Source organism: Stenella coeruleoalba (assembly GCF_951394435.1).
Source record: "Stenella coeruleoalba genome assembly, chromosome: 15".
Taxonomy (NCBI): Eukaryota; Metazoa; Chordata; class Mammalia; order Artiodactyla; family Delphinidae; genus Stenella; species Stenella coeruleoalba.
Window position 1 is genome coordinate 82084631 of NC_137161.1, and position 11498 is coordinate 82096128.

General features: G+C 54.4%; 1 protein-coding gene across 2 annotated transcripts; it reads left to right on the plus strand.

Annotated features, from left to right (window-relative positions):
* The first annotated feature begins 153 nt into the window (after window positions 1-153).
* Window positions 154-10422, plus strand: PDAP1 (PDGFA associated protein 1). 2 transcript variants are annotated; one of them, XM_079944126.1, is made up of 6 exons: window positions 154-196; window positions 3639-3730; window positions 5118-5228; window positions 7330-7451; window positions 8398-8549; window positions 9690-10422. In XM_079944126.1, exons 1-6 carry the CDS (start codon window positions 184-186, stop codon window positions 9746-9748), a joined length of 549 nt encoding a protein of 182 aa, XP_079800252.1. In that variant the 5' UTR covers window positions 154-183; the 3' UTR covers window positions 9749-10422. The 2 variants fall into 2 exon arrangements, with proteins under 2 accessions (XP_079800252.1, XP_079800251.1); XM_079944125.1 differs by lacking the exon at window positions 9690-10422 and adding an exon at window positions 8740-9672.
* Window positions 10423-11498: the final 1076 nt, after the last annotated feature.

Genomic DNA, 11498 nt, shown 5'->3' on the forward strand with positions numbered 1-11498 from the left:
GGTGCGTGGGACAGTCCTGCTCACTGAGGTACCCGGTCCTAGCGGCGCCGACGTCGGCGGCGTCGGCTGGCTGAGTGGGGACGGGGTCGGAGGGGAACTGGCCGGGCGGAAGAAGTCGAGCCCGAAGTATTTCCGGTTCCGGTGTCAGTTAGAGGCGCCGCCGCTGCAGCCGCCGGAGCCGCGATGCCTAAAGGAGGTGAGGGGCGGGCGCGTGTGGCCCGCGGGCCTCGAGGAGCAGCCCGAGTCCAGCTCCTGTTGTCCACTCAGCCCGCGGGCGCCTCGGAGGGCGGCACAGAGGGAGGACGTCTGCTCGGGCTGAGGGCCAGGCCTGGGCCTCGAAACCCAATTGTCCCGCTGGGGAAACTGAAGAGCGTGGTGGCCTCGAGCCACTCCCTCGGGGGTCTGAGGAGACTCGGAGGCTCTGGGTCCTTGGCGATCCGGAAGGCCTATCTAGGGCGCCCTTCTCCCGGCCTGGGGGCTCTGAAGTTTCCTCCCACTTTCAGGCTCGCCGGGGACTGAGTCACCGCATTCGCGCGCCAGTGCCGGACCCGCCTGCCTCGCGCGTAAAACGTGCGTCCTCCTGGGTTCTGGGCGAGCCAGGCCTGCCTCTTGCGACCTAACTTGATGCTCTTCAGCCTGGCCGACCTAGTTTTGACTGCCCTATTCGAGCGGCTCGATGTGTGCCTTTCAGCCAGTCGCTTAACCTCCCCGAGTCTTAATTTTCTCACTTGCAGGTGGGGTTGTGATTGTACCTGCCTCACAATACTGACGCGAGGTTTTAACTAGGTAACCCATGTGGAGAGTGCATCGCGGTGCTGGATAGTCGCTAAGTGCCCAGTAATAATTAATTACTGTTAGTCGTTAGACTTTGCCAGTTCCTTGGCCAGGAGCGTAAAGGATCCATGGCTTCCCAGTACGTTGTAGACCATTCTCTATCTGCTTCCCCCTTAAGGTCAATAGTGCTCGACCCGAAGCCCAGCTGTGTCACTGTCTAACCTTATGGCCTTGAACAAGTTCTTTAACTTCTTCCAGCCTGTTTTCCCCATCTGGAAATAACCCTTAGCTTGGAGAGTTCGGTCGGGATCGTAAAACTAGAGCACTCGCCGTGCCTGGCTGGCTCCTGGCGCAGAACAGATGTTCCGTTGATATTGGTTGCTCGTGTGTTACGTTGGTTAAGATGCGTCAGCCCACAGGGTTTACGGAGCTGAATCTCTTTAAACTTAGGTCTCTATTGGTTTATTCTGTGGTAGGAAAAGCTTTGTCTTCTCTGTGTTCCCCAGTCTCCTGTTCTGCAGAAGGAAGGATACTAAGGGTACCTTCTGGCTCCAGAATTCTGGTTCTAAGAGTCCTACTTAATAGATGCTTTGAGCCAAGGTTGGAGGTTACAATTAGAAAATCCTAAATATGGATTCTTGTTTAAACGACTTGGGTTTTTGGCTTGTGAAAGCTTTATGGGCAGATAAGGTTTACATTTCTTGCTTGTGTTAATTTGCTTGAAAAGTAAAAGAGAACATGAAGGGACTTCCCTGGGTCCAGTGGCTGAGACTCTGCGCTCCCAATGCAAGGGGTCGGTTCAATCCCTGGTCAGGGAACTAGATCCCACATGCCGAAACTAAAGGCCCAGCGCGGCCAAATAAATAAATATTTTAAAAAGGGAGAGAGAGAGAGAGAGAACATGAAGATGTAAGTAACAGTATAAAATTCTCCAAGAGCCAAGGACCAACTCTTGTTTCTGTTATGAAACCTGTGAAGCTTTTTTTAAAATTTATTTTTGGCTCTGTTGGGTCTTCGTTGCTGCGCGCGGGCTTTCTCTAGTCTCAGCGAGCGGGGGCTACTCTTCGTTGCGGTGCACGGGCTTCTCATTGCAGTGGCTTCTCTTGTTGCGGAGCACGGGCTCTAGGCACGCGGGCTTCAGTAGTTGTAGCACACAGGCTCAGTAATTGTGGTGCACGGGCTTAATTGCTCCGCAGAATGTGAGATCTTCCTGGACCAGGGCTCGAACCCGTGTGCCCTGCATTGGCAGGCGGATTCTTAACCACTGCACCACCAGGGAAGCCCCCTGTGAAGCATTTTTAAAGGCATGGAAAGCTTCTGATAAGAGTTACTGTAGACCAAGCTAAGATCATTATCGCATAGCCAAGCGTGGGGGATGAGAACCTATAGTAGTCAATTTTGAGTTGTTCCTGTTACTTAGAGTGTTAAGAGGGCAAGAAAAGATGTTGACTTTTTGGATGGCAAACTTGATCTCTCACAGTAGGACTTTGATGAACATAGACTGAGACACCCCTGGGAACCCTGGGTAGTCATTAAAAATGAGTGGTGTGGTCTGCAGCAGCACAGTTATGGCTCTGCAGCTGCTGTTTAGGAAATCATGGGACGCCAGTATCTCTGCTACTGGCTCTGGAGTCCAGAGCAGCTCTGGCTGCCTAATTACAGATTCTCTGCTCTCAGTGAGAGAGTCACGAGATACCTGGTGGGCTGCAGCTTCCAGGAGAGGTGGAAATGGATCCAGGCCACAGCCACCCCAGCGTTCTCCAGGACCAGCTGAGGGGGTGCCACCCTTCTGTAAAACTGGCTGATGGCTTTAGCAGGGGTCAGTCTAGTGTCTTGGCTCAAGAGGGTCAGACTGTAAAACTGATTATCTGTGATGAACTTTAATTGCTAGTCACATTTTTTACTCTTAGAAGGTAGTCAGTTTTATTTTCAACTTTAGATAACTTTGTTTGCCAGTTGTGTTTCTTAGTCCAAGCACGAGAAATTTTTCCTTTCTAGGTTTTAAGTTTTCTCTTTCTACCATACATATGACTTAGGTGAACGTGAAGTATCTTATTATATTCCCTGACACCTGTAGTAAATCGCCGATGTGACCAGTGGCTTTGTTTTTTTTCCACACCAGGTGCTATATTAGAAGAGTACCAGTCATAGCAGACATTTTTGTGGTGCTTGTCCAGTGCCGGGCACTGTGCCAACATCTTTACATATGTTAACAAATCCATCTTCACAACAACCCTATGTGGTAGGGACACAGACGAAGAAGCTGAGACTCTGAGAGGTTAAGTACCTGCCCGAAGTCACAGAGCTATTAAGTGGTAGAGCTGAGATTTGAACTCAAGGATTGGACCCCAACATTTGTGCTCTTCCCCACTCTGCTTTACTCTCAAGTCTCCTTTGTCTATAAAGTGGGACCAGCCGTGATTGTGTGCCATAGGTTTAATCTGGGGATGAAATGAGCCCATAGCTATGATATAACATTGCAAGTAAAGAGCACTGTTGTGACAGCAGGGGCAAGTGTTACATGTTCTTCATGATTGCATCTGAGTCCACTGTGTTTGGATAAAGGGACCAGGGGATTTAGCCAGTCACTCCATGTGGTGCACCCTCCCCCAGATCCTCCCCTCAGGTCTTATTTGTGGGAGCCTACATCCAGTACATGGTTTGGTACTGCATCAGGTGATTGTGTGTTTCCTTTTTTGTCCCTTTGAATACATAAGGGTACAGGTTTGGGTGGTGCTTGGTGAGGGGTACCTGAGGTTTGCAGCGTCTGCTGAGAGCACCTCAAGCAGCACACAGCCTGGGGCCCAGGGCAATCAAGGAAGCTGCTTCCCTCCCACCTTCTTAAACTGCCAATCCTTGTGCAGGGAGAAAGGGAGGCCACAAAGGCCGGGCAAGGCAGTACACGAGCCCCGAGGAGATCGACGCACAGCTCCAGGCTGAAAAGCAGAAGGCCAGGGTGAGTACGTGCCTGTCCGGGCCACTCCAGTAGCCCAGGGCGGCACCCAGCGCTTTTGGCACCCGGAGAGGCCAGGCAAGGACCACCCATTCTCAAGAAGCAGCTAACACCTGAGGTTCGATTGGAGGGGACAGGCAGCAGGTAGAAGATGGGAGTCCCAGAGCAACCGCTGAGAGTCAGGAGGAGAGCCAGCCTCTGACTGGATCAGTTAGAACTTTGTCCACTCAGCAGCGAGTGCCTTGGTGGGTCTCTGTTTGTGGTCCTGTGTTCCTGCTCCTGTTCCTCTCTCCCTCGCCCAGCTCTGCCCGTCTGCAGCTCGGGCTCTCGGCACCCCTACTTGTGTGCTCCAGCCATGCAGGACTGCTGCCAGCCCTGCTGTGACATGATGCCCCTGCCTTCCCACACCCCCAGCAGGCAGAGTGCCATTCGTTCCTTCAGACCTTGCTCAGCATCCCCTCCTCCGTGACTCCCACCCTTCCCCCTCCGGTCGAAGCTTAGGCGGTCCCTCTATTCTGTTCCCCCAGTCCTTTTTCCAGCCCACTGTCAGGAAACAGAACGTGTTTCCATTGTTGGTGTCCATGTCCCTACCACACCATTAGATCCTCACCTGGCTAAGGGCCAAAGGGAGCACAGTCAGGCTGGATGAGGGGTACGGCTGTGAAGTGTCAGGGAGACTGACACTTCATGCCCATCAGAGGGGCGTGGGGTGGCGTGGGGTGGTGGGGAGGGCCTGGTGGAGGAACCAGAGGCTGACCAGGACCTTGGAGAGTGTGCGGGCAGGTGCTAAGGGGCAAAGGTCATATGGTTTTTGTAAGGGATGTTTTTGGCTGGGAGGCAAGAAAGGTAGAGGGAAGCGTCCTGTCGGCGTGTTGTCATGGGAAGCTGGCACAGCCGGGCCTCTGTGTGGGCAGGTTGGAGTGGCTGGCCCGCCACTGACGGAGAGTGGAAAGCAGGGGGCCTTGCCCAGGACAGCAAGGACAGTTTGGCAGCTCCACGTGGCAGCAGGGAGAGCGGGAGGGAAGCTGAGCAGGCCTGTGCTTTCCAGCCCCACAGCCACGTCCTTTGGACCCTAGGAGACGAGCTGCTCACCCTGGTTGTCTGAGGTACCTGGGCTGAGAAGAGGAGCAGGGCCTTTTATGGCTGTACGAGGTGGTGGTTGGACTGGAATTGGCTTCCAGGCTGTGGAGCCTAGTGGAGAGGCTGCCTCCGACACAGGTCCCCCACTGGAGGCCAGCATGGCAGAGTGGGGCTCTAATCATACTTGGCCGCAGCCTTCTGGGGGCCTGATTTCTCAAGGTCCACAGTGTGGGGGTGGTGGCGGCTGGATCACAGTCTTGGGGGTTTGTTTTGCATTTTTGATACCTCACGTCGTCCATTTCTGAAACAGGAAGAAGAGGAACAAGGAGAAGAAGGTGGAGATGGGGCTGCAGGTGACCCCAAAAAGGAGAAAAAATCCCTAGACTCAGATGAGAGCGAGGATGAAGAAGATGATTACCAGGTACTGAGTCTGAGGGGGGCCTGGGACCTAGACTCATCCATTCAGCAAACATTACCCGTCCCAGTAGTACAGGCAGAGTCCTTGCTCTTAAGGGTTTACATTGTAATAGGGAGGTACAGACGATAAGGAATGAATGAACAGTATGATTTCAAGCAGCCAGAAGTATTATGAATAAGACAGACCGTGATCGAGGGTACTTGGAGTAGTGTGTGCTGAGGTGACTTCTAAACTGAGATCTGAAAAGCAAGGTGGAGCCAGCTGTGTGAAAACTGTTGTTCAGAGTAGTCGAGGCAGCCAGGTTAGCAAGGGCAAAGGCCCTGGGAACAACCTGGGCAAGTTCAAGGAACAGAGAGGCTAGCGGGGCTGTGACTTGGTTGGTACAAAGTGGAGTGCTGAGGAATGAAGGAGGAAAGGTTGGCAAGGGCAGCTCCTGTGCAGCTGTTGAAGGGTTTTGGTTTCATTGTGGTAGGTAGTGGGCAAGCTGGCAGAGGCCTTGAAGTAGGAGACAGAGATGACCAGATTTGCTTTTTTTTTTTTTCCGGTACGCGGGCCTCTCACTGTTGTGGCATCTCCTGTTGCGGAGCACAGGCTCCGGATGCGCAGGCTCAGCGGCCATGGCTCACGGGCCCAGCCGCTCCGCAGCATGTGGGATCTTCCCGGACCGGGGCACGAGCCCGTGTCCCCTGCATCGGCAGGCGGACTCTCAACCACTGCGCCACCAGGGAAGCCCGCTTTTTTCTTTTTTTAATAGATTTTATTTATTTATTTATTTTTGGCCATGTTGGGTCTTCGTTGCTACATGTGGGCTTCTCTAGTTGCGGCGAGCGGGGGCTACTGTTCGTTGCGGTGTGCGGGCTTTTCATTGCGGTGGCTTCTCTTGTTGCGGAGCATGGGCTCTAGGTGCACGGGCTCCAGTAGTTGCAGCACGCAGGCTCAGTAGTTGTGGCTCACAGGCTCTAGAGCACAGGCTCAGTAGTTGTGGCGCATGGGCTTAGTTGCTCTGCGGCATGTGGGATCTTCCCAGACCAGGGCTCGAACCCCTGTCCCCTGCATTGGCAGGCGGATGCTTAACCACTGCGCCACCAGGGAAGCCCCCAGATTTGCTTTTAAAAGATTGTTTTGGCTCCTCTGCCGAGAGTGAGTTGTAAGGTGTTGAGGGTGGAAGCCGGGAGACGGCAGCAGGTATCCAGATGAGAAATTGTGGCTGCGTTAGGCTGGTGGCAATGGCAGTGGAGAGGAGTGGGCAGATTCAAGCCATGTCTTAGAGGTAGACTCATTGGGGTTTGCTGAGGGAAAGAAAAACGAGGTTGTCCTTAGGATTGGGAGGAACGGGGTGGGTGAGGGCTGAGTCTCCAGTTCTGTTTCAGACAAGTTAAATTTGTGATGTCAGGTATCTGGGTGGAGGTGTAAACGTGTAGCCGATTGGGTAGAGGTGCCTGGAGCCCCGTGCAGTGCTCAGATTAACTGGCGTTTGGAAGCTGTCTCCCTGGTCTTTTAAAGAGAAAAGCTGGGTTGACAGGGCCTGAAACTTTGATCGAACCTGTTACGCCTAGCACTTGTGCTCTCACTTCTTTCTGAACTTCCCCAGGGCAGGTGGGAGGTGCGAGCTCCAGGTTCTTGTGCCGCCTCCCCAAACCTGTAGACTGTGTGACTCGTTCCCAAGTCCCATTTCCCCGCCGTCACCCGGATGGCTAGGGATTGGCCCACCCTGCTGTGGGGATCCAGCATGGCTTGTTGCAATCAGGCATGGCGTTCCATGGAAAACTGCTTTCAGAGGCTGAGCTCGAAGTGAGGGAGTAACTCTCTGTGCTGAGAGCTTGTGAGTTGGCCTCTGCCGCCTGTGAAACTAGGATAACGATCCCTGGTGGCTGGGACTAGGCACAGGATGGGCTCTGGTCACCCGTACTCGCTCTCCCTGCATCTCCCCAGGTGGTGAAGACACCCAAGCACTGTTCCCACCGTGAGGCTGGGCCAGGAGTCACGTGGCCTGGGGGTGGAGCGGGAGTTTGTCCTAGTCCAGGAGGATGTGGAGATGGGGAGTGGCCTTCAGGGGCTCTGCAGGCCAAACTTCTCTGACAGCCGGCTTCTTGTCCTATCTTAGCAAAAGCGCAAAGGTGTAGAAGGGCTCATTGACATTGAGAACCCCAACCGGGTGGCACAGACAACCAAAAAGGTCACACAGCTGGACCTGGATGGGCCCAAGGAACTTTCAAGGAGAGAAAGGTAACCTCTGCTTCTGAGCCTTGTGACTTGGGCCCGGGGCTGAGGCCCCCAGCTCCTCTGCCCTTGCTTCCTGGGCTCTTGAGGTCCCCAGTGGCTGGTGGGCGCTCTGGCTCCGGTATTTATTTCTCTGTCATCTCATTCTCCCAAAGGCCCTATAGAAGCTTCTCCCCCACAAAACAAAGCAGAAAACAGAATTTTTTCCCCCAGTGGAAGCATAGCAGGAAAAACAGAAATTATGCTGTAGCCCCTTCCTCCAGGGCACCCCACTCCAGGGATACCTCCCTTATCCAGCCTGATCTGACCCTTCTCGGCCTGCATCCATCCCTGATGTTGTGGCCATAGGGATTGGGAGGGGACTGGGGACCGGTGCCGTCCAGCACTGTGCAGGGAGGTCCACCAGCTGCCCCAGTCCTCTCTGAGTCCCGGGTGAAAATGGAGCTGCAGAGAGCTCGCTCACAGGCTGTGCAAGGATCACACCAAGTGCTACAGTGCCCTGCACACAGCTGGTCTTTAACAAGTTGTTCCCTGACTTTTCACGGCCACCAGGTGACCAAGGGCCTTATAGGAGGTTGAAAGCTACTAGGAAAAGCCACCCTGATTTCTGTCCTGACTGGGTTGCTTGATTTAAATCCACCTTGCTGTGCTGACTCTGTGACAGCTGAGGGGGGTCTCTGAAAACCCCGTGGGGAAGGCCCACAAGCTTGGGGTGTGATTGGAGGCTGCTGAAGAGTCTCCCCTTCCAGCAGCTTCTTTCTCACCAGTGAAACCCCCTCTGAGGTTGCAGAGTGACAGCCACTGCTGGCTTGTTTGCTGAGTGTCATCAAGGAGGGGGCACATGGAGCTAGGGCCCAGGCCTGAGTGCTTGGGCTTTATTCTGGCTCCCGCATCCAGCTCAGCTGTTAATGGTGGGGAAGATGGCCCCTGTGACACCATTTTACCCAAACAGAGAAGAAATCGAGAAGCAGAAAGCAAAAGAGCGTTACATGAAAATGCATTTAGCGGGGAAGACGGAGCAAGCCAAGGCTGACCTTGCCCGGCTGGCGATCATCCGGAAACAGCGGGAGGAGGCTGCCAGGAAGAAAGAAGAAGAGAGGAAAGGTAAGTCTTGAGCCGCTGGTGTGGCAGCCTGACTGGTTCTGGACAGGCCACCAAGCCCTGCACTTCAGTGTCCTTGTCATGAAGTGGTATGAGGTCAGACTGTTCGGTAGAGGCCTACCGTGTGTGGGGGGAGGGCGGTGTGGGTGTATGTGCACGTGCGTGCCTGTCTGCCTGCCTTTCTCACTGTCAGATGGAGGTGGGTGTTCCTGCCCGCCACCTCCCAGGATGCTAGGAGAGTCCAGCAGCAGCGGAGTCAGATGTGAGTTTGAATCTCAGCAGAGCACTGTCCACAGCATCTGAGGGAGGCCTCAGGATGCACCTACCTTAGAGGCTAGAAGGTTCCCCTAAGGTCTCTGGTGTCTTGTGTAGCCTGGAGAGCTGCCTGGGGTAGCTCTTCATATGTCAGCATTTCATATTTCAGCTGGATGTCACAGATGATATCTGGCCCAGGTGTCCCTCTTCCCCCCCTGCCTTCCTTCCAGTGGGGCCAAAGGTGGTAGGGATTCTTCCAGGCCAGGTTGGCTGTGGGGAACCGGTCTGCTTTAAAGGAGCATTTGACTCATGACCTTCTGGCCTCATGCACTCCTCTCTCCATCTGTGGGGGGCCATGAGTGTGTTGGGATCTTGCTGTCCTGCTTTCTAGGCCTAGAGATGGGAAATCAGTTGCCCTAGGGCATTGTCACCACGTTGGAGATACCCAGTAATCTCAACTTCCCACTAGTAGCTCCTTTCACAGACCTCAAGCAGCAAAGGACCTCATGTGTAACTATTTGAATGTTGCTGATTGCAGGCTTCAGAATCCACGGGGAGAGGTTGGAATTACAGGGCTCTGCCTGGGGGGTGGGCTAAGAAGAGTTTCCATTTGCTCAGTAGATTGTGTGTTGGTGGGCTTTTGTGGAGGGGGCAGCCACCCAGACTCCACGAGAATGTCTGGACACGTGGGTCCGGTGGCTTCCAGGGGAGGGCGTCAGTCCGGGCCCTTCTCTTTGGGTCGCTTCCTCATCTGCCAGCTGAACCAGTTGCACAAAATGTTGTCTGAGGCCTTTCAGACCTACAGTTGTATTATGGTTCGGGGGTGTGCGGGCTGTGTATGTGGAGGGGTGGTGTTGTCTTGTAACTCCTTCCCTTCCTGCTCCTCAGCAAAAGATGATGCAGCTTTGTCAGGAAAACGAATGCAGTCGCTCTCCCTGAATAAGTAGCACGGCCTGTGGGAGGAGATAGCAGGGAACTGGGCCGTGCTGCCAGGACCTCTGCCGTGTCTCACCCACCCTGTGCCCCGGCGCCACTGCAGCAGCCCCTCGCGGCGAGGAGCCCCCCACGGCTCCTCTTCATCTTGGCACAGAAATCGTTTGGGGGGATGGTGGGTGGGGGGAGGGGCAGCTGCTATCTTTGAGACAGAAAGATGCAGGACAGCATTTCATATGTAACCATTTGAATGTTTTGGCTGTTTTTAGAATTCAGAACCCTTGTGGGGGGGGGTGCCTGGGAGGTGGGGTAAGAAGAGCTTCCGTTTGTCTGGTCGATTGCGGGTCAGGGGGCGGTTGAGCCGCAGTAGCTGCTGACAAGTTTGTGATGGACGACCCCTGTCTGTGTTGCCCCGGCGCCCAACTGGGGGGCTGTCGCCTGGGAGCCAGGGCCCTGGGTCTCTGAGGGTCATGGCTCATCCCCAGCCAGTCCCCTCTGACTGAGGCTTCACTCCTGACCTTCCCACCCTACTCCCTACCCCCGACTGACTCTGGCCAGGGCCCGGGCCCATTCTTAACCCTGCCCATGGATCATTTCAAGAAACCTGTTTACTGTGTAGCCCCCAGGCAAAACATGCTCCACAAGTCCAACTTGTATATTTGGCAAATTAAACTTGACATTATCGTAATTCTGGTTCTGTGATCTGTCTCTGGGCCCCCATGCCTGGGCTGTTTTCACCCAGCAGGACAAGGTGTCACTCTCAGGCAGGCCCACCCCAGGGTTCGGGTGGCACCAATCCGGGTACAGGGACTGGACCCCGGGCATCCGAGCTGGGAGAGACTTCAGGATACAGGAGCCAGCCCCCTCCCCTCCTTTAATCAAGCGGGGACCTTAGGCCGGAGGGGCCAGGGACCTGTGCACAGTACATAGCGTCCTGTCCTCCTGGTGCCCCCTGGTGGTGACAGCCTCAGGATTTCAGGGCTGGGAGTAAGGGACCCAACACCCAGCATGACTGCTAGGCATTACCTTGTTCGTGGTGGGATGGCAGTGGGGAAGCCGAGGCTTAGCACAGTCACGTGGGCGCCTGTTCTGCTTCTGCACCCCTCCAGGAGGGGCACCGCCTCCTAAACAGCAGTCCCCTCTGCGCGGTCCTGAGAGGCGAATGGGCGCCAGGCAGGGAGGGACTCGGTGAAGACTAAGGGGAGCTGTGTAGCCTGAGCTGTCTCTGGGGACTGAGAATTTTTATCTCCTGATTTAAAAAAGAATCAGTGGGTCTCCTCTCACCGAGGAGACTATCCTGAGGGACAGGCCCTAGAACAGTGGGGGGGGGAGGCTTCCTTAAGTATCATTTGTCCTGAAGATGTGGACAGTTCACAATTAGATCTACTGATATAATTCATTACCTAGTTGGACTAAAAGAAAAACCATGGTTACGTAAACAGGTAACTAAAAAGCATGTGAGGGCTTCCCTGGTGGCGCAATGGTTGAAAGTCCGCCTGTCGATGCAGGGGACATGGGTTCGTGCCCCGGTCCAGGAAGATCCCACATGCCGCTGAGCGGCTGGGCCCGTGGGCCGTGGCTGCTGGGCCTGTGCGTCCGGAGCCTGTTGCTCCGCAATGGGAGAGGCCGTGGCGGTGAGAGGCTCACGTACCGCAAAAAAAAAAAAAAAAAAAAAAAGCACGTGATTAAACAAAAACACCTGAGTAAAATAGGAATGGAAAAAAAAGTCCTAAAAAATGATGAGCAGTTAGTAGAAACCAACCG